Source organism: Silurus meridionalis, chromosome 15, assembly GCF_014805685.1.
Source record: "Silurus meridionalis isolate SWU-2019-XX chromosome 15, ASM1480568v1, whole genome shotgun sequence".
NCBI classification, from domain to species: Eukaryota; Metazoa; Chordata; class Actinopteri; order Siluriformes; family Siluridae; genus Silurus; species Silurus meridionalis.
The window spans coordinates 16,879,571-16,902,477 of NC_060898.1; the positions used below are offsets into that span (position 1 = coordinate 16,879,571).

The 22,907-nt window shown below is 37.8% G+C and overlaps 2 protein-coding genes across 3 annotated transcripts; one reads left to right on the forward strand and one right to left on the reverse strand.

Moving 5' to 3' along the window:
• Positions 1–999: 999 nt before the first annotated feature.
• Positions 1,000–7,413, forward strand: tmem45b (transmembrane protein 45B). 2 transcript variants are annotated; one of them, XM_046867944.1, is made up of 6 exons: positions 1,000–1,082; positions 3,169–3,396; positions 3,475–3,681; positions 5,063–5,247; positions 5,363–5,505; positions 5,714–7,413. In XM_046867944.1, exons 2-6 carry the CDS (start codon positions 3,207–3,209, stop codon positions 5,829–5,831), a joined length of 843 nt encoding a protein of 280 aa, XP_046723900.1. In that variant the 5' UTR covers positions 1,000–1,082; positions 3,169–3,206; the 3' UTR covers positions 5,832–7,413. The 2 variants fall into 2 exon arrangements, with proteins under 2 accessions (XP_046723900.1, XP_046723899.1); XM_046867943.1 differs by lacking the exon at positions 1,000–1,082 and adding an exon at positions 1,292–1,441.
• nfrkb (nuclear factor related to kappaB binding protein) lies at positions 7,377–22,325 on the reverse strand. The gene is made up of 26 exons (XM_046867942.1): positions 22,178–22,325; positions 21,585–21,721; positions 19,952–20,153; positions 18,877–19,004; positions 18,614–18,785; positions 18,200–18,304; positions 18,018–18,091; positions 17,710–17,794; positions 17,444–17,618; positions 17,225–17,336; positions 16,131–16,251; positions 15,961–16,038; positions 15,658–15,737; positions 14,449–14,495; positions 14,258–14,318; positions 13,947–14,121; positions 13,526–13,632; positions 13,315–13,438; positions 12,734–12,813; positions 11,944–12,155; positions 11,222–11,501; positions 10,445–10,654; positions 9,579–10,319; positions 8,460–8,566; positions 7,973–8,108; positions 7,377–7,855 (listed from the first exon to the last, which is right to left on the reverse strand). Exons 2-26 carry the CDS (start codon positions 21,708–21,710, stop codon positions 7,727–7,729), a joined length of 3,867 nt encoding a protein of 1,288 aa, XP_046723898.1. The 5' UTR covers positions 21,711–21,721; positions 22,178–22,325; the 3' UTR covers positions 7,377–7,726.
• Positions 22,326–22,907: the final 582 nt, after the last annotated feature.

Genomic DNA, 22,907 nt, shown 5'->3' on the forward strand with positions numbered 1-22,907 from the left:
TATTATATTGTCAACTGATATGCAGAATTATAAACTAATGATACAGATGAGGACAATCATCACAATTGTACACTGTGAATTTAGAGATGAATTGAATCAATTCCTATACTAAACAAAATGTATTTAATAACCACTTCATTAGGAACACATTTACCCCTGACACTGTATACAGTTTAATAGTGCAATGCATAAAATCATATAGATACAGACCAAGAACTTCCTTTACTGAAATCTGGCATTTTTTTACCCATCCAGTTATGTTAAGCCTGTTCCCACTATAGCCTCATATTTGAAGCCTCTGATATGATCTTCTATTGTTGTAGCCCATCCACCATTTCAGGGTACTGAGATGTTTTTCTTCTGACCACTTGTAAAAAGTGAGTTACCATATCCTTCCTATTAACTTAAACCATTCCCCTATAAACTCTTTTATCATCATGATGTTTTCACCTGCACCTCTGCTGCTCTCTGGATGTTTTGTGAATGTTCTTAAACCTTAAAAAGGCTTGTATGTGAAATTCCCAGGCAATGAAGATAACATTTTTGAAGTCTGATATGATAAATATGAAACTAAATAAAATGAAAATAAAAATGAAACTGAACCCAACCTGTATTTGCATGATTTGTATGCATTGCTCTGCTGCTACAAGCTAGACCAATTAGATTAAACAAATTTGAGTAAATCAATGTTCCTATTAAAGTGGCTAGTGTATTTGCACATGAATTATGCCATTTATTTTTTACATCTAATTAAAGATTTATTTTTCCATATTATCCTCGTGCATACTTGATCTCATAACCTGCAGAATGAGGGTAAAATATGGTGAAACTCGACAGTCATAATCGTATTCACACAATCGCACGTGGACAACGTGTGAAAAAAAAGGTTGTGTATGGAGAATCAAGAAAAAAAAAGTGTCGCAAGTGTACTGATTGGATGTTTTATTAATCTAGGAGGGAAGTGACCCATGGTCAGAGAGGCGGGGTGGATGAACAGGTAGACAAACAGGTAGACAGGTAAGTGTGTGTTTCCATATCAACACGCGCGCACACACCTGAGCGAGCTCCACTGGTTAATCCAGGTAGGTACAATATTAAAAATCGCACGTTTTGTTTATTTTTAAATGACTTGTAAATAAGTTTTAATTATCGTTCATATAGCTGAAATCTAACCATTATTTTATTACAAACTTGCCATTAATCAAAGGAAACGGATTAGTTATTGATTAATCACAAAACCGGGACTGTGAACGCGCGCGTCGTGAACGCGCAGCAGCAACCGGTCACGTCGGTTTTAGAACAGGAAAATAAAACTTGTTTAACGAATAGTAACAGAACAAGAAGCCTGCAGCAACTAAGCAACAAAAACCGAAAAAAATTATAAATAATTGGTTGGTGATGCTGGGGGTCTGCGGTTGAAGCAGTGCGCCAGTATACAAAAGTAAGACCAGACAGAACCAAACACTATCTATCTATCTATCTATCTATCTATCTATCTATCTATCTATCTATCTATCTGTCTGTCTGTCTGTCTGTCTGTCTGTCTGTCTGTCTGTCTGTCTGTCTGTCTATCTATCTATCTATCTATCTATCTATCTATCTATCTATCTATCTATCTATCTCAAAATACATGGATAACAGAGAACTGTCTGTCTGTCTGTCTGTCTGCCTGCATGTCTGTCTGTCTATCTATCTATCTATCTATCTATCTATCTATCTATCTATCTATCTATCTATCTATCTATCTATCTATCTATCTATCTATCTATCTATCTATCTCAAAATACATGGATAACAGAGAACATCTTATTTAACAAAGGATAATATCTAATCAATGAATTATAGAGGCATTCAGTCAAATATGTTTATTTCATTCATGGAAATCTGTATTTCTTTGTGCCAGGTGAGAGTTAGTGAGAAAAGTTTGTGCTTTCTGCTTTATGTTACTGAGAGGAGAACACAAAGAAAAATAGTGGGAGAACTACAGTTTAAAGCTGCTAGAAAGCTAATGAGGACAGGAACTAACTTATGTTGTGTTAATATAAGAATAAATGTTTAGCCTGATGTGGAATTTATTATAAAAATTGACACATTGTTCAACAAAGCTGAAGAGGAAGACATGCAATGTTAAAAGACATCACCATGCACCATGGCTGCATTACACCACAATGGGTGATCATTAACTGATTAATTTACCAATAACAAAATATTATGTTTGATTTCTTATGTATCATATGTTTACATATATTTAAATAAATCAATGATTATACATGAAATACAGAATATAAACAGTAGGATTGGGGAAAATCTCAAATACAAGTTCATCATTGTTATTTTATAACAGTTATATAATAAAGTATGATAAGTTGTCCCAGATAAAGCTCGAGTGTCCTGGCTCTTTAAATTTGCATAGATCCATTGTTAAACTATCATAGGGTGTTGTTGCTACAACAGTACACAGGACATGAAGCAGATGAATTGACTGGTGCGAGGTTGTTGATATGGTCACGGCTGTTTGTTCGGACTGGTCAAGAAAAAACGGCGAGTGTAAATAGGACCTGCTGATGTTCAATAAAAGAATGGGGTTCATTATAATAATAAAATATTATCATTATAAAGAAAAATGTGCACACACACACTTATAATTTATGTGTTTGTTATGTAATGATAAAATTTTAAATACTGTAAATAATGTAAATATTGTTGTATTTTAATACAATTATTTCAAATGGTAGTAAAGTGTAAAAGTGAACACACCCCTTTTATAAGCAAGATGTTTCTATAAGTGGTTCATCTGATTTTGTGACGTATTTGAATCTTTTGCATGTAATCAAATGACTTCTTACCAAATAAAAGCATGTAATTTAGAATATGGCAGTAGATAAATGGTGACCTGACATTTCTTATCACCTTAAAGACCTTTATCACTCTGCTGTATAAGTAAACAATTTAAATTCAACAAGATAATAATTTGTGCAAACAGATAAACAGCAATGTAAATTTTAAGACTGTTACAGAGGAAAGTGAAGTACAGGTTGTGTTTTTCCATTGTGTGTCAATAATAGGCCATGCCACAGAGGTCTTTGAGGTCTGTGTGGTTTAAATTTGTTCTTCCTTTGCAATCAGCTTTCAATCTTGAACAACTTCCTTCCCTCATGTTTTGTGTAGGTTGTGCTAAAGAAAGGACTTGAAGCAGATCATAAAAGATGGCCAACTTTAAAGGACATGCACTGCCTGGTACTTTCTTCTTTCTGTTTGGTTTCTGGTGGTCTATGAAGTATCCTCTGCGACACAGATGGAAGAAAAGACAACATGGCACGAGGCAAAGTCTGCCTGTGTTTTTTAACAGGATAGACCTCATTGAGGGGAGCCTAAAGATCTTTTTCGCTTTTGTTGGTGAGTGGTGAGCTCAGGAATATTTTGGATTCTGACATTTTTCGAAGAAATGTTTTGATATTTGTGTTTTTGTTCCAGGCATCATGGCTGAGCAGTTTGTACCTGACGGACCTCATGCTCATCTTCTCAATGATGAGGGATGGGTGAAACTGATGAACTGGCAACACAGCACCATGTACCTCTTCTTTGGCATCTCTGGCATTGCAGATGTTCTCAGCGTGTCCTCACTTTCTGTCCCAGTTGGCCTTGACCGACTTGCCCTTTCTCTTGCTCTCTTTATAGAAGGTACAACCAGTCAGACAAGTCTATCTCTCTCTCTCTCTCTCTCTCTCTCTCTCTCTCTCTTAACCTCTGTCTATATCTCTGTCTTATATTTGACAGACATAAACTGATGTTCCATTGATTTTGCCAACATTCTAACTAATCGCTAGGGTTTTAAATATGACATTTAAATATGAACATTAGAAAAAAAACGAATAACATGTTTCGGGTAGGAGGTATAGGGTGTAACAGCAGACAGGCCCAGTTAATTACAGGGTTTCCAAATCTGGCTAGCTTTAAAAATACACAATGGTTTCATATAGCAAATATTTAGCAAACAAAGGCATACGAGTGTACACAGTGTTTATGGTGGACACAGATATTTCTAGTGTAAGACATATTTCAAACCATAAGATAGGAAACAGAGGATTATGGATTGCATAATGTCTGAATATTTGAAATGCGTGTCCATGATGGTGACCTTGCTTCCCATTTAAAGGCTGAGAAAATGTTGTATTATTTGAGCTAGTTTGATTTATTTTGTGGGTTTTTTTCTGTTGAGCTTTAACTTTTGCTGAAATTTGGTCACCATGGTCAAACACACCTGCTGTTTCACATACAGAAAGCTTTTAGACTGAATGGTGGATGACTGTATGCTGTTATCTCTCTCGAACAATCAAGTGTGAACTGCACTCATCTTTATTTTGGTGCTGTCATCCTGCTACACCAAAACCTGTGACCACAAGCTGCCACTGCTGCAGTATCATTATACTTTTTAATTGTAAACTTTTATTGAGGTTGACTAGTATGCACCCCGCTAGTAGTACATGCTATCACAGGAAAAGAAATGGTGGTCTGGTGCAGCATGATGTAAAGCAGTGTTTCTTCATCCAAAAACTGAATCTTTTATAATTACAGCATGTATTATATATTTTTAATTGTCTTATGCCACGGCAATTTGTTTCAATTTCAACTTTTTCTTTGTATTTGATCTAATTTCATTAAGTTACTAAAACATCAAATTATACATCAAATGATATGTATTATTGTTTAGATAGTAAAGTGAGGTGCAAATATAGGTGAGGAGGTCTGGGGTCTGCAGTCATCTTTCCAATTAATCCCAACGGTGTTCTGTAGGGTTGAGGTCAGAGCTCTACAGCAGGAGATCTTCCACTTCAGCTCATGCAAACCAGACTTTAATGGAGTTTGCTTTGTGCACAGGGACATTGTCATTACCTTTATGCTACTGCATCCGACATCCTATACAATTGTCTGCCTTCAGCCTTGTAATAACAGTTTGGGAAAGAACCACGTATGGCTGGGAAAGTCAGGTGTTTTAATACTTTTGTCCATATAGTGTACATCAGAGTAAGCTATAATAGTTTTCCTGTGATTTCTTTTCCAGGATTCCTTTTCTACTTCCATGTACACAATCGGCCAGCTCTGGACCAGCACATTCACTCATTGTTGCTAGTGGCTGTATTTGGTGGAGCAGCCAGCACAATGCTTGAGGCCTTCTTGAGGGATAATAACTTGCTTGAGGTGTTCAGGAGCAGCCTTGCTATTCTGCAAGGCACTTGGTTCTATCAGGTATACTCGGTGCCAAAAGATAGTCATGTCATAAAGGAATAGATGAACTCTGATCAATGAGAATGCAATTTATTACCAATTATGGCTCTGAACTAACAGTTATATCCTATGCCAGATCGGAATTGTGTTGTATCCTCTAAATGGAAAAGAGTGGAACCAGGAAGACCATGGCAATATCATGTTTATTACTATGTGCTACTGCTGGCATTATGCAGTAGCATTGCTGATTGTGGGTGTTAACTACAGCTCAGTGTGGTGGTAAGTGCAAATCATTTTCAAATCATTATGTAAAGTATAAACATATGCAGATGCAAAGATCGTGGCTGATTATTCAAGATCAACCCTGTTCCTGGAGTTCCCAAAATCCCCTCAAGATTGTCAGTTTAACTAAGGGAGGCACATTAAAAGTCACAGCTGTAAATAACTAACCTGTATAAATAAATTACTTTTTCCCCACTTTTTTCAGGTTTACAAACAGGTATGGAGGGAAGCAGAGAACGGATTTAGAAATAAGCCTCAGGAAAACCAATCAATCTGATTCTATATCCCAAAAGGCTTTGCTCCAGGAATCAGATGAAGAATAGACTTTTGGTGAATGAGCATTTGAAGATTTTCACTGACATCTGTATACAGTAGAAATGTGAGCAGTTTTTATATTACTCTCCTACAGGAATTCTGACTAATCCCACTGAAATGAAAGAATGAATGATGAATGAATGCTTCAAAGCTTCAAAGCCAATCCTCATGGCCAATCTTTGTCACACAAGCTATGTATTTTATCACCTGTAACTTTAGATTGTAGCTTTTTTTTACTTGAAATTTTTATTCCTGAACTTTCCAGCAAACACGTTAGGTTAACTTTTGTTAAGATTAAACCCAACCAATTCAAGCCAAGTCTTGTTAATGATGGTCTGTGATGAAGGTCTTCACTCCGCACTTTGAAAACAATTGCATTATAATACACCAAAGAATCTTAGAAACTTTGCAAGCCTAACATTATAAACTACAGTCAACCCCAGATAATTTGCGGTTCGGAACTCGCAGCTCGCAAAATTTGCGTGTTCTCATTGGGAACCTAACTAACAGCAAGTTGCGGATTATCTTTAAATGTTCGGGAACGTTAGGAATAACAATGTTTTCACTAACAAATTTCATAATTTTTTTTAAAAGCACACTATTGTATAAAAGTGACAATGTGTAGATGAATTCACTACGGTACCATAGGGGCTGCGGCGGTGCGTCCAAAATTTGCAGATTTCCGGAACTCGCTTAGAACGTAAACATGTGCGAGTTCCAGGGAACCACTGTATAACTAATTATAAATAGATGAACTGCTTTATCCAGATTCATTCGAATAGCATAGATATGTTTATAATGAACAAGTTAAACAGCACATGAGACAGCTTTCCTTTAAGCTACATATAAATAATGATAGATTTCTAAAAACTGTTTTGACTGTAAAGTAAGAAAATGCAGTTGTAAGTTCCTAGAAACTATCCTCTGTATTTATAGCCTTGAAAAAAAAAACCTGTGTTTCACAGATCCTGTGAATAAAGCACTTCCATTATCTCCGTAGCAGTGAAGTGTTTGGTTTGGTCTGGAATAACTTGATTTTCATGCGAATTTCTCAACAAGGTTCTAAAATAGGTTCAACACGTGCAGCAAACAAGCCAGACCTGCTTCTGCAATGAGGATGTAAATGAAGTGTGAGCACACAGGTGTATTTTTATTACATCATTTCTTTCGGCTTCTCCCTTTCGTGTATTTACATTACATTGCTTGTTATGTATAAACAATAATCTATTTTATAAGGTATTGTCCTTCAGGGTAATGAAGAGTATATATTCAGAAACACTGTTATTTTTTAGTGGCAGACCATATATGGTTTTTGTTTCAGGGCTGTAATGTGGAAATTGTCCAGTTACTGTGTTTCAACCACAGAAGTCTTTGAATCTTCCTGTTGAACATAGCATATGGAAAAAGCATAAGGAATGTATTTAGCATATGTGTTGTATGTTTATAAAAAATGTCTACTTCACATTTCACCATGTGAAGGTTTTTGGAATTAAGTTTATTCATGATATGAAAATGTTCTTGGCAAACTGAATAATGTGTTTTAGCAGAAAAGGTAAACCAAATAAAAGATATTTATTTGAGATGACACCATCCAAATTTCAAAACAATATATATATATTTTTTTGTAAACAGAAAGCACATATTAACAACACTGTTACTCTCTTTTTACACACAACATATAAGAAGGAAGTCATTCAGAAGGTCTCTTTTCTATAGAAAGGCTCATGGTTCAAAGTTTTGATATTTTGATGTTTTTTACCCTTTAACCCATCATAAAGCCAAACCTGGGAACTCTATTATACTAAACAGCAGCTCCTTGTCATATGGAAGCCAACATTTGTAGACTTGCACAGAGCTCTGGGCAACACTGCCACACCCCACAGAATGGTTTTGGTACTTTAATTTAAGATGGGTCAGGGGTTGTTTTGGCTGAGGGGGCAGTGGACACGACCACAGTGGAGACTGTAGATTTAGGAGAACTGGATGCTGAGTGCTGCTGCAGTTGCTGTGCAGGGACAGTCTGGATACGAACCTATGGAGAAGAAAAGGGGAGCAAGAAAAAAATTAATGTTTAATTTTTTTAGAAAGGTTTAGATATGAAATGTAAGTGGACATGGTAGTAGTGTGGGTTAATTGCTGAGATGCTGACCTGTGTGGCCTGGCCCTGTTGCTGCAGCTGCTGCAGTTGTTGAGCTGTAACGAAGCTGACAGGCTTATTCCCAGCGATGAGCTTGGTGCCTGCTGGCATGCTGGTTAAGATAATATTTCTTCCAAGATTACCGATACTGCATTCACAAAACAGAGAGGCTCTCGTTAAGCTTTATAGCTAAAAACATACAAGCTTACAAGCATACAAATTATTTAAATAATATTCTTATCCTACACCAGGTAACAATGTAGATGCTCGTCTTATCTATTCTAATACTATTCTCAATTCTGATTGGACAGATTGGTGTTTTTTGACAATCTTCAGTAAACAAAACTAATAAAACAAAAAAGTCATCATTGACGAATAAAAGGAATAAAACACTTAATAGAAAGTAACTGCAAATTGGTTACAGGTTGGTTTTTACAATAACCTGTCACTGATAATTTTCTGAGAACTGTGCAGAAACCAAAATAGAAAAAAAACTCACTTAGTACTGATGTTTCCTTTCAGTAGTGGTGTAGTGACCACACTTTTGCTCTTCAGAGGCTGGCTAAGAACAGACAAAGGCACAGTGATCCTTGCAGGTAGCTTCCCCTGAGGAGGAAATGAGGCAGTTAGTAACAGGGACTAAAATAATGTCTATAGCTTACAGTTTGCAAACAGTGTGCAAACAGCATACCGTATTTTCCAGACCATAAGCCGCTACTTTTTTCCCACGCTTGGAAACAACAAAGCGGCTAATACATGGATTTTTCCTGGGTTTTTCCCAGTTTCACAAGCTTTCTGCCACCAAAAAACGGAGACCCATAACATTAGACCAATGTAATTGCGGAACGGGTTTAGGTGAACCAATGAAATTCTTTATATTAAACCGGATGCGCTCCCACTGAATTGGGCCGCACCACATCATAAATATGGATGAGGTTCCTTTGACGTTTGACCTGCCACTCGCTGAAAACAACCAGGCATGAAAAAACACTTCACCTGTGTTCTGAGCTGCACGGCATTGGGAGAAAAGCTTCATCAATGGTGATTTTTAAACGCACGACGATGCCAAAAGAAAAACTTGAGAGAAATTGTTGTAAAAGGAAGAAGGAAGACGGTGAACAATGACTTTCTTGGTAGGCTACTGTTTAGATACAAGCCGTGTAACAGGCACTGTCTTTCGTTAAAAAAGCCTGAGTAAAATTCATTAGTTTCAATGTAGACACCTGCGGCTTATAGACAGGTGTGGCTTATATATGTTCAAAATAAAAATCTTTGTCAAATTCAGTGGGTGCGGCTTATATTTGGGTGCGCTTAATAGTCCGGAAATTATGGTAACTAAATTATCACACACAATACTCTACATGAAGATTAAACTCAGGTTGGAAATGTAGCTCGGTTTAAAAATATATATTTTATATATAAAAATATAAATTTCCTTATATATGTATATTTATACATTTCCAGTGTCATAATGTATTTCCATATTCTCATTTGTAAACACACTTAATTCCCAGCAATGCCGAATCGCCACTGAGCCTTTGAGCACAGTTCCTAACCCTCTCAATCACAAAGTGCTTCGGATAAATCAAGTCAAATAATGTTAAATGTAAATGCCTACTGGCTGTGTGGCCACCACTGTAGCAGTAGCAGGAACTTGTCTCACTGTGGCTGCAGCAGTGCCCAGAGAGAGTGGAGAGCCCACAGCAGGAGTTCCCAGTGTCACCCCTTTAGTCCCCACCACTCCACTAGTTGCTATTGTAACTGTGGCTGCCCCTGTTGAAGCAGTGCCAGGTTTGGCGCTTGTACTGGTGGTAACTGGAACCGTCTGACCCTGTTTTTGTGGTATCACACCAAGGCTGGGTACAATGCGAATGGTGGTCCCGGCAGCTTTTGATTCCGAGGAGGTGACAGTGGAGAAGGTGCGGGCTTTGGGGTCTGCCATGGTGACAGCCAGGGCGGGCATGAGGCGAATAGCAGTGTCACATGTGGCCTTCACCAGGGTAGTGGTGCCTGGTGCTGACAAGGTAGAGGGAGATTTGACGGTAAGCGCCTCAGCGGTGGCTGGGGTAACAGGGTTTGACGAAACGGTGGGAGGGGCTTGCTGTGGGGTCACATGCAGGGTGGCAGAAATGCTTTTGGCAGCAGTGCTGCTGGCACTGGCCAGCATGTCGGGGGTAAGTTTGAGTGTAGCCATCATGTCCGGGGTGATGCGCAACACTGTCTGTCCTTTAGCGTCAGTGGTGATTGAAGAGGGTGGCAGTCGCAGCACATCTTTACCCTGAATTCTGAGGTTGGTGGCAGTCAGTGGGATGCCTGTTGGGTTCTGGGCTTTCATACCTAATTGACCAGTAATAGCAACCTGAAGTTTTGTGTAGAAACAAAAAGATTTTTAGTTATCTTTATACATACATGTGCACATGGTGAGGTACATGCATTTTACTTAAGAAACATCGAATAACAGCTCATGCATGTGCGGGTGTGCACCTGTTTGATGATATTCTGGCTGGTGACCCCTTGTAGCACTGCAGGAGACGAGGTGTTTGGAGCAGGGCTTCCTGGCGAACTGCTTTGAGCTTTACTGACAGCAACAGCTGAAGCCAAACCTGGTACAGAGATGCCAGTCTGACCTCTTGATGCTTGCACCTGGATAGAATTTCCTGTGGACTGGCTCCGTAAAGGCAAAGTCACCACAGCCTGCAAACATAGCCAAAGACTGTAATACAAGAGAAATATCATCATAGGTATCTTCCAAGTTAGATAAAGGTAATACTAACACAATGGATTTCTCACAAGATGCTTTTGATAGATTCAGAATTTTTCTGACTCTTTGTAGCATATATTTAAATTTTGGATAGTGTACTTTAATCTAATCAATAATAATAATAATTATAATAATAACAATAATAATAGAAATTATTGAAACCTCAAGGGTCCCAAAATATACAGAGAACACGCAGGTCACGTGGTGGCATTGTTGTGTATAGATCATCCATGCTTGTGTCCAATAGCCAGATAACTCTGGGTTGCAACAACCAACACAAATTAAATTATTATTGTGATTATTGTGTATGTGATTAAACAGCTATGCTATGGCACTTAAAGCCCCCAATTTATTAGTTCAACATTTTTGGGGGAATTTATACATCTTTTCATGATCAGAATGTATTGCTACACCTCTACACCTGTAGAACAGAGTAAAAGTGAGTGAAAATGTGAGTTAGATAAAAACTTATGCAAGTGTGATGTTAGCACAGATAATACCTGGGCAATGCCTTTACTGTGGGCCACACTGACAGGTAGTCTGATATGGTGGGGGGTCTGGTGATGAATCAATGTGGCTGCTTGGCCCGCAGAAGCAGCAGTAAGGCCGGGCTGAGCAGTAACTACGCGCACCTGTGGCAGAGACCCTGTTGAAGCCGAATGAGCTACCACTCGAGCTGCAGGCTGCACCGAGGCCTGCTGGGAGGCCTGAGGAGCAACCTGAGCAGCAGACAGCAAAGTGCCCAGCTGAGGCATGGAGGGAGGAGATACCAGCAGGACACTGCAGAAGGCATGTGCACATGATTAAACACATTATATTTTCATAATAATTTAGCTGTAGCAGATGGGAAGTGGTTTAATAAGAATCTACACTAGGAGGGAGGTGTGTTGGGGTGCTATAGAGTCAGCAATAACAGCCGATGTGGAACACATTTTACTATCTCTTTTGAAGTAGAAACATCACAAATATTAATAGGACAATAATGCTCAGTTGTGCCATGTTAGTCAGCCATTGTTAGACAGTATTTGCTGAAGTTTAAAATTTCTGTTTTAATAATTCTGTTTGACAAATTCTTCCTCAAAGTTTTGAGTAAACATTTTTATCTTAGTACAGTGAAACCTGCCAAACATTGATTGTTGTAATAGCCAATGAACAATGGATGCAGTAGATTTAAATTACATAAAAAAAACAGATTTAGTGAATTACTGTAAGCATTACCCACCTAGGACTGGTTTTGACAGGATCTGGTACACCTGCTTTGGTTGGTGTAGACACAGTAGGGGGCAGTGGAGATTTCGGTGTGCCTGGGGTGCTTGGTGTTGGTGTGCTAGGAGGTTGAGGTAAGCTGACAGCAGGTATCGAAACCCCTTCAGGAGCTGAGCACTGGCCCTCTGGAGCACTGCCCTTCACAGCTGCATCCTTGTTTCCAGACTTCTGTCACATGCAAATATTAAAATATCCAAATCTTCAGCTCACAGCTGTTTAACATTTCAAAGAGATGAGCAACATGAGAATAGGGATGGTGTCATTGTAGAGAAGTGATGACCTAAGTTAAGAAATCCATAACCCAAAAAGCCAGGCCACACAAGGTTTGCACTCTGGTTTCTCTAGTCACACTTCTCACAATCTACATACAGACAGACTGAAGTGTTTTATGTATCACTTCGTTTTCTGAAATTCTACATATAAAAACCCCCACAATGAACTAAGAATTCATAAAACCACATACACAATACCACATATGATGTACAAGATCATAAATCTACAAAGATGTTATGACTATGCAACATGTAGTTGCATAGATAAGTGCTTCTGTTCCACTGACAGGGATTTATTCACAGTATATGCATCGTTTCTTTTGATTATCAAACACATGGTTTCTCTATTCCCATTAGTGCATGCACAGAATGCAAGCATCATTATCATTATCAAAGAATCATTACTGTGATACTTAAAGCAGAAACAAAGTACTTAATGAACCTGTAACTGTGTTCATGTGCAGTAGGACTTACAGGCTTGGGGGTTGGTTTGGGTTTCTGCTGCAGAGCTTTTCTTGCCTTGGCTGCAGCTGCTTGAGCCTGGTGAATCCTCTCTGCACAGAAACCACAATTCATCAGCAGAAAAAACTAATAGAGAATGGCAGACATACTAGAAAGGAAATAGTGGCAACACAGTGCAAATAAATAAATGAATAAATAAACAAACAGTAATCATAGGTCAATCATCAGCCACTGTCCCAGATCACAAGAGGACATTTTCAAATAATATCAGTAATACAGTATAGCCATATGGACATGAAGTTATAAATCTTGGGCCTCATTATTTTAAGGCTCCCACTCTTGTTACAATAAAATGCAAAATAGCAAAGCTTTTGGTCACTATATGACGAATCATTTAAGGTTATATAAGAATTAAAAAACTAGTACACAGATTATAACATTCAATAACTCAAACATTATTATTCTGAGTACAAGTGATGTCAGTGCATCTACCAACAATTATTAGGTGAATTGTCAAAATATACATATTGCCTAACTTTATTAACTGGTAATAATTTATATAGATATAAGTTTACTTCGGTTTATCATCTTACCAAACTCCTCCTGACTCCGGTCTCGGTGCAGGTAGATCCACAGCTTGCGGCCGATATCGTATTTCACGCATGGGTCCTTTTCATAGTGCAGACGGTCGAGAGCACCACTAACAACTGTATTTACCTGTATGTAGCATAAAGTTGGATCATTTAGATCTAGAAACAAACCACCAAAAGAGGTATATAGAGGCGAGTGGAGAGGGGTTTAAACCTGTGCACTGGTGACATCAGGAGCCAGGAACTGGGAGTCTTTAAGCAGCTCACATATCTCAGCTCGGGTGCCTTCACCATTGGGCAGTCTGGCAGCTGCATCTCGCACTGTGAACACAGAATAGGCAGGGTCAACAATTAGTTTTATTTGTTATCTAGTTCATTGAACCTGGTTAGTATATTGGAGCTTTTACTACGCATTGTCTTGTGCATACATGTTTCTATGCACTAAATGTGATTTATTATGTTTTGCTTAAAAGTAAAGGTGTGCTGAAACTTCCTCACCCTCCTGACCCTATGCATGCAAAATCCCCTAATGGTCAAAAACTGTAATAGCAGTTAAACTGACTAAGCTGAACTTTTACTACAAATTTACTGATGTGACTAATTGAAATAAGTATTCAGTTATTAAGCCCAATTACCCAGTGAGAGGATGGTGACATAAGCTGGACGGTCAGAGCGCAGCAGGGAGTGCTCACGAGCTTTGTTGAGTGAAGTCTCCTTATCAAATACGCCTTTGACTGGCCCCACCACTGACTCAAAGCCGTGCATGCGGAAGGTAAAGGCTTTATGAGGCTGATCATAGCGTTGCTGCTCCTATGTGAGAGACAGTAGTCAAGTATCACATTCCAAACACTGTCAATCAACTGGTTTATTTACATAGTAACATGCTTCAAAATTTTGTAGCACCACACCTTAAATAAGTAGAGGATAATCACTCCTCAGTACAAACCTGCTCTTGAAAAACATGTCGTTCCTCCCCAGTGCTGGGCCTTACCACATAATCAGTCCACCTGACATAAGAACAGAGCAGCCATTATAAAAACACACCACAAAAAGAAAATGACAGGTGTCCTGTTTCTACAGAATAGTTCTACAAGAAAGAAAATTAATAAAAGAGCCGGTCACAGAAAGCTTACTCACACTCTGGGAGCTGGAGGAGTTAGTTCTGCTGTTTCTTCCCCTTCTTGCTGTTAAAAATGAAAATCACACACAGCAGATATACAGTACATTGAAATTCTAGAGCTTTTACAATGTGTGTACATATACAGAAGTTGTACATGATGTTTCACATTGTAGGATGGACCTAGAACATAACCAATGGTAACTGATGGAAAATAACACATAGCACATGTTCAGTGTTTCACTGCCATAAGTTCAGGTACTGGTCATACCAGTGGCGGGCAGTTAGGGCCAAATATTGCCTAAACACTATCAGAAGCCCTGACCTACATTTACAACCTAAATTCCAATATTTGTTCCATGAAACTGTATTAATTTATTCTCTTCATTTCGTAGCGTTTCTCTTGGCTGCACTGCTTCCAGAACGTGTATGTTAGAGTTTTTGTCAAATCAGATTTCAGCCTCTATTTGCTACCATGTCAATCTAATCTGCCCAGGGCCTTCAAAGTCTGTACTGCTGGCCCTTTTTTTTTTTTTTTACACCATAGTCTCCTTAATAAATAGCTGTTTCGTTAACATATCAGATTTCGTATTCGCCTCTCAGGGCCAGCTAGCTTTTATGTCCTCTGATTGGTTGGTCAGAGAGAAACAGTTACAGCCAAGTTCGACTGGCAAAACACGTGTGTAGCGCGCTGCAAACATGAATACATATTTTTAAGACAGACTTAAAAATAAATTTTGAAGAAAAGCTAGACATTGTGAGGAGAGGTCGGCTAATCCCAAAGCTAGCTAGTTTGAATTATCCAGGAAAGGGTTTGTTCACGGATTCCAGACCAGTGAATTCGAGCGGTACCACTGGCTTACAGCCTCTGAGGAGTGGTGTAGATCTCTGGTGAGTAGGTTGTATTTTATTAACATTTTTATGTTTTTGTCATGTTATTAGACAAATATTGGTTCTGAACTGCTCCAGATGATGTAGGTGGCACAGTTGTAGGTGGAGTTGTCTTAACTAGGTTTCTTGCTTTAGTAAAATGGTTTTCACCCATCATATGTGAAATGCTCTCTGTAATGCCAGACCTTGTGATATTGCGTTTTTGTATAGTATTAATGGTTTCAATAATTGCGACGTAATAGTGGTAGTATTAAGAGGTGGATTTAGTCGGGTAAGTCACCACTGAAGCCCCAGATACCAAATGCACGGCTCGCCACTGGTCGTACACATGAAGATACCTTGACTACAACATGGTCCTTTGACTCAAGCCAAAGCATGCAAATAGCATTGAGATCCTTTTCACTGTCCTGAGTGGGTCCTGAAAAAAGGAACAGGAAAAAAATTATTTTTGACAATCATGAGATATGATCTCCATCTTGTCATTATCTCCATTTTATGGGATAAAAAAATAAGTAAATTAAAATGGAGTAACAGCAGGGAAATTTACAATTGCATTTTAGCTATTCAGTATCTGACATTGTTGCAAAATGTAGAATGCAAAACAAAACAAACAAAAAAAAAAACCAGAAAAAATATCTTACCAATCCATTTCCACTGCTGTGTGAGCTCTCTGTATTCTACATATGGAGTAAAGCCACTAGGTAGAGCCGCAGAGCCAGCTACAAAACAAACCAGCACACAGAAATCAAGCTCTCAGTCATTTTATGAAAGTCAAGCTTTAAAACAGTTCTTTGTGTGAACTGAAACTTACTCTCCCCTGCTAGGAAATGTAAGGAAGGTACTACTAGCTCTGACCAACAGGGGGCCAAGGAGAACCAGGGGTAGAGTGCACTACCAGGAGAGGCCTGCCACTGCTGTACCTTCTCCTCAATCTGCAAGACATCAAAGTGGTTTTTCACAACATTTTTACCAGGCATACACTGTAAATGATGACAGATGGGTTCGTTAAACATGACATTTACAAACTTACAAACAGAGGTGGTTGATCCGACAAAAACAACATTTGATTCTCAATTAACTTGCTATTTCTACTTGTAAGCATGTTTTGTAATACATGCTTACAAGTAGAAATAGCAAGTTAACAGTGACTGCACCCCAGGCTGCCTCACACTTTTTTTTTTTTTTTTTTTTATCAGAACCTGACTTTACTAACGCCCTTGGGGCTGAATGAGCACACATCTCCACAAGCACACTCCAAAATCTAGTGGAAAATCTTCACTCTTTAGGGAAGATGTTTCACTAGATTTTGGAGTGTGCTTGTGGAGATGTGTGCTCATTCAGCCCCAAGGGCGTTAGTAAAGTCAGGTTCTGATAAAAAAAAAAAAAAGAGTGAGGCAGCCTGGGCTGCAGTCACTGTTCCAATTCATCCTAAAGATGTCCAGTATATTTGAGGTCAGAGCTTTATAGCAGGCCACTTATGATCTTCCACTGCAAAATACATCTTCACTGAGCTCACTTTGTACACAGGGTTACAATGACGAAGCAGGTTTGGGTACTCAGGTGAAAAGTTTATGTGACTGCATTCGAAGACATCTTACACAATTGTGATCCACATATGGCTGGGAAATGTCAGATGTCCCAATACTTTTGTCCATATAGTGTATGTAATTACATTTGTAATTAGATTTATTATAAAAAAAATAGCACAAACGACTTAATCGACCTTGATCTTGATATTTAATGTCAGCTTTGCCCTTTCTCAATAGACTAGCATTTATTTACTGCATGCTCAGACCACCGACCCAGAAATCAATGCTTGACATTTCTTCGCTGTATTGTTATTAGTTTAGTAAATGTGTGCAAAAAGAGTAAAGTAGCTGCTCAAAGCATGCTTGCTGAGTATACCAGTGAAGAGGATGCCAGATTCTCCTGCCTGAGGATGCCCTCTAGCAGATGAAAGAAGCTAATAGCGATTTCCTGTACTGCATCAGGGCTGTTTTGGGACTCCTCCACAGCTCTGCAGTGAACCCAAAACAACAAAACACATTAATCAGTCTGTAAACATAGGCTGCAAACTCTGGTAATTGTGTGCATGTGTGTGAGAGAGATGGAGGACATGCTTACTCTTCCTTAACGCTCTGCAGGAGAGCAGGTGTGCTGTCGGTAATGGTGGCAGACAATGAGGCCGCTGGTGTCTGACCCTCGCAGCCGTCGTCGGATTCGGTTTTAATGGGCCGCATCTTCTTCCTCCTTTTTTCCTCCCTGATCTTCTTCTTGGACAAGGCCAAGTCGATTAAGGCTAAGCAAAAAAGAAACACACATACAGCCATTAAAAACATCGTCTCAATCTACGCAACTAAGATGATAATTTTACACACGACTCTGCTCACCCATGTTGGATCCTTTTCTGCCGATATTTACTCGCGACATGATGTCACCAAGGTGCAAGTCTGATGTCATCAAGTCAGGATGGTCCTAAATAGTTTTTTTTAATATAGAAAATAATGTCATGTGTAGGTGCTGATACGGCTTGTATTACTTATTAAAGAATACATTTAGTTAGATTTGCTGGTTTTCTCCACACTGGCCTTGTTAGATAAAACTGCCCACCTCTGCTACACATCTAACTAACAGAACATTTTAGATATTTTATAGCCAAGGCACCGATATACTGATTAAAAGCTTTAGATAAACTAACTGGTTGTCGTTTCCTTTTCTCTCTGTGTCTTCTCAGCAAGGCTCTCAGGTCCTTCTCTCCCAGCTCTGGCTTATCTGCATTGGGCAAAAAAACAAACAAAAAAATATATATAAATCACAACCATCAATATGCCAAAATTAGATAAGATGAGATAGATGTGGATGTAGGAATAGGACACTGACCTATAGCTTTCATGTCCTGGGTGGACAGACTGGGCAAAACCCTGAGAGAGACTGTCGTAGTTGGAGAAGATGGGGATGGAGGCGTTGACAGCCAAGAAGCAGTATCTAAAAGAATGACAAACAAATTTCTTAAGTGTTCTATTTTTTCTAATTATTCTATTATGTATTTAAATTTATCCAACAAGTGTCCCAATTCGTCCAACAAGTGTCCCAATTCGTCCAACAATTCTTATATTCAGAGTGTTGATTCAACCTGTTCTGCTTCTTATAAGTGTTCCTATTCTTCTGATGATTAATCTGAGTGTTCAGATTCTTACAATGTGTTCTAATTCATGAAAAACATCTAAAGGGCAAATTACCACTCACCAACACCTAAACCCTCTTGGCAAGAGGGCCAGTTTTTATCAGACTCACCATCTTCATCAGAGGACACGCTGCTGTCCCCACACTCAGTCTTCACCTCCCGCAATATACGGCTGACTCTGCGCCTCACACGCTGCTCTCGTTCTTCTCTGTCTGAAGGAGGAGGGTAGCGCCGCTTCACTTCCATCTCTGGCCCACTGCGAACAGCCATATCCAACAACTCCTACCCAGAAATAAAACAAGGATATTACAAAATAGAAGGAGAAATATCAGTATATGAATCTCTTTTTCTAATTGCAGCTTATTTATTATACCTTTCTGGAGACAAGGATTTGCTTGAGAAGTTTGTGGTAGTACTGCTGAAGACAGTAGATTTGTCGCTTTTTCTGGGACTTTGTGCAGAGTTGCCTGTATTTGACCACTTCAGGGTTAAAGTAGCCATCTATTGAGAAAGTTTTAAGCAATGGTATAATTCAGTTCATATGAGACTAGATATATGCACATGGAAAGATAGTTAAGAATTTCAAATTCCAACAACTACTTCATGCAACAATCAGAATAAAAATCTACACATATTAAACCTGTAATGTTTTGCACTACAGTTGGTTGTTTTTGGCCCTTTCTCATCCAATGCAACTGGGAATATGTGAAAAGGATTAGTATTAGATGAGGATCCACTGTGATATGTCTTTATTAAATAACATTTAACCATTTTTTAAAATTAATTTTTCAATTACATTTAATGTTGTAGGACATCCTTAAAGCACGTCAGCTTTATTTACACTAAATTCTTGGACTCTTCTCTGGCATAAGAAAACTGTTACAAAGCACTGAAACTTCAGACTGCTTTCATAAATGTTAAATAAACCTCACAATACAGAACACTACAGCATCTCAGAACTAATGGGGTATTCATTTTGTCACATCACAATACTTTTTAAAAATATGTTTTATGTCCACTAAAGTCTCTGTGTGTACTGTTTTAATACGAGCAATAACCTTTTTGGGACAAGGAGATTACTATAATTTTCCTTGCTGGCAAAATGACTGTCAAAGTAATAATAATAAAAAAATAAATAAAAATGATCAGTACATTCTGACCAATTAGATTTAAGAACCAATGCTTGGTAATAATTTCTATTAACATAAGTTCAACTGTCTGACCTTGTACACTAAACTGCAATTTGTATTAGACTTTCCATACAATTAATTTATGGCTGTTTATTTCCTGACAGTTTTATTTTCTATGAAGAAGTATTAGCTATTGCTGTTGGACTGTGAAAGAGGAAGTCTTATCAAATAAGAGTTGAGCTGAACTTTAACCCCAATGACAGCCGCTGATCCCTATGTGTAATGGCATTTATTAGTGGGCTTGTAAAAGAGCAGTACCTCTAAAAAGCTTCTGGGCAAGGTGCAGAGGATTTCCAAAGCAGAAGTTCTGACCGTTGAAGAGGTCACTAATGACCTTGTCCTGCTCTGCACTGTTATTCTCTGGAAAGTGCGGTAGGAGCTGACGGAGATGTTGTCTCTGGGCATCAGTTAGAATCTCAGACCAGGTGCTTTCACTCATCACAGAGAAGAAAATCTCTGGCTGCTCAAATATGCAAGAACACACAAAGACACATGCTTTAAAGACAAAATGTTTTTTTTTCAATATATAAACATTTCAATAATAAAGTATTGATGGTGATATTGGCTTGAAGTGCTGAGTCATCTGTAGTGGCCTGGTTTTCCTATAAACTATTTTCTATACCATTGCAGTGGAACATATTTACAGGAAACCTCCACCCTGAATGTGTTTATATAGAAATATTTATGTATGTTCAGTGATTCTAATCTTAATATCATATTCTTGAGTCTTTTTTTTTTTTTGGCTTTTTAAAATATTGCCAGCACAGGCACATTGGTATTTAATGGGTGAAAAAAATCTGAGCATCTTCTAACAATCATGCTTTACAGTTACCTCTTTACAATTTTTCACAAAAAGTTGCTCAGGGTCATATGAGAAATTCAACATAGAAGACACAGTAAACCCTGGACTCAAAATCACAGAATACACTGCAGTTATATGTTACAGCAGGACTGCAATTAGAGATAACATAAATAACTAATACTTAAAAAAAGTATTATAGTAATGGGAAGATCGGATAATTTTAGTGACTATTTTTTATTTTAAATCTCCTTCATCAAAATAAATTAATCTTTTGTTGAGTCATTAATTTCATTTTGTTCCTTTGATCAGAAATTTATATCATAAAAACAAAAAAACAGAATAAGGAGCTCATCTCTTTTTTTCCTCTCTTTAGTTCTTTTGTCACATGACTCCCATAATTATTGTAACAATAATGTCAGGAGTCGGACCAAAAAACTATGACCTATTGCATTGTGTAGCGTTTCTGGGAGTCATGTGATAAAAGAATGAATGATTCGGACCAGAAGACTCATGAGATGAATTGCTCAATTCTGTTTCCTCTACATAACCTAGGAATAGTTTGTGCATACGAGTCCAGTAGAAAATGAACAAATCACTGAGACTTTTTCGTTCTTCTGAGTCACATTAAAAACTCGTTCAAAATGAACAAATCATTCATGAATGGCTCATCATTAAAGTATTTTGCAAGTTCAATCTCTGAAAGCTGGTCTATTTAAGCATAGTTTACAGATAAACTGATATAGATGGACACACTAAATGACTCAACTGCATCAGTTCCTTCAGGGTGAAAATTATATGAATGGTGAAATCCTGATGCCTCCAAAATTTACCAGATACTCTGCCAACATATACAAAATACTTAAGTTTTTCCTGGTATTGAATATAACATAAAATGTTAGTTATAAAGACCAATAAGCAATAATCTCAGGGTTGATTTTTCCCTTTAATGCCATTAATGTGTCGCATTGACAAGCATGACACTGATCATATAAATAAACACAGGACTTTGACAGAATTTGTATTAAAGCAAACGACTTCTGTGTCTTTTATATCAGTGCATCCCAAGTCCCAGAACATGATGATACTCACGTCTTCTAGAAAATCCTCTGGTATCCGGACTCTACAGTTTCCCAGCAAGCACTCCTCCATCACACAGCCACCATAATCCATCCCTGAATCTAATGGGTCTGTTAGCATATGATCTAAAGAATCCATCTTTCAGAAACCTTAGAAAGGTGTATAGAAATGGAGAGACAGAGTTTGACACAGTACGTTCCAATAATTTATAAAAATAGAGTTATATTGCTTATATAGAACAAACCTATGTATAATTGGTATAGAAAGCATACGATATACATTCAATACTGGATGTGTTTCTTCATGTTGCGTATTATTCTTATAAATATTCCTGCTGCACCCTACACCTTCAAACACATTTACAGCAGTTAAAAGCTCAACTTTACAATTAAGTTACATTTTACACTAATAAATTGCGGGTGATTCTGATGTGGGTAACAAAAACATAATCTGAACACACAGGAACTGGACAGATTAGATGGGTCATTTAGCTTACTGCTGGCTACTTCTTTTTTTTTTGTAATTACAAATTTAATCAGCGTCGCATAACGTATTTATTTTGTTTACGTTATATTCGATGTTCACAGGAAATTAAAATAACTTACCACACATAAATAAAAGGAAAATAGTATAGATTTTTAAACTAACAAGAATGACAGCTAGCTATGTTAGTTAGCTAGCTAGCTAGCCAATCCCCGAATTAGCATGATGAAAGACGGGTAGGAACAATAACATCGCTGCACCATCATGCGCTTCCGGTTCTCCTTCTAAATGGTGCCGACTTTTGTTTCCCACTCCATTTCTAGAAAATATTGTTACCTCAGAAAAATGTTTTGCAACATTGCAACACACTGATTAAAGTATATATATATATATATATATATATATATATATATATATATATATATATATATATATATATATATATATATATAAACAATAGCACAGACAAACAAATACAAAACTATTAATGAATTTATTCTTTAAAAAAATAAGGCACATCGTTTATACATAAAACATAAAAAAAAAAAATTTAAAACCAAATCCAAGTTTTAGATGATTTAAACCGTATAGTTTAAATCATCTTTCAGTTAAATCTACAGTAACTAAGCATTAATACAAGCTTGTTGTCTTATAGATAAAAAAAAAAGAGTTAAATACAGGATCATTATTTAAGCATATAAAATAGAGTCCCCTTGGTTCATTCGCCTTACAAACAATTAAATCATCTTGGACCGACTAATACAATATACTTTCTTTCGGCTTCTCCCGTTAGGGGTCGCCACAGCGGATCCTAAGCACGTTTGATTTGGCACATGTTTTACGCTGGATGCC

Coding starts and splice junctions, on each gene's coding strand:
- tmem45b (XM_046867944.1), top strand. CDS start 3,207: ATGGCCAACTTTAAAGGACATGCACTGCCTGGTACTTTCTTCTTTCTG. Junction 5,248..5,362: donor AAGGCACTTGGTTCTATCAG/GTATACTCGGTG, acceptor ATCCTATGCCAG/ATCGGAATTGTGTTGTATCC. Junction 5,506..5,713: donor AACTACAGCTCAGTGTGGTG/GTAAGTGCAAAT, acceptor CACTTTTTTCAG/GTTTACAAACAGGTATGGAG.
- nfrkb (XM_046867942.1), bottom strand. CDS start 21,710: ATGGATTCTTTAGATCATATGCTAACAGACCCATTAGATTCAGGGATG. Junction 18,092..18,199: donor CCAGGACATGAAAGCTATAG/GTCAGTGTCCTA, acceptor TGCCCAATGCAG/ATAAGCCAGAGCTGGGAGAG. Junction 13,439..13,525: donor CTGATGTCACCAGTGCACAG/GTTTAAACCCCT, acceptor TGCTACATACAG/GTAAATACAGTTGTTAGTGG.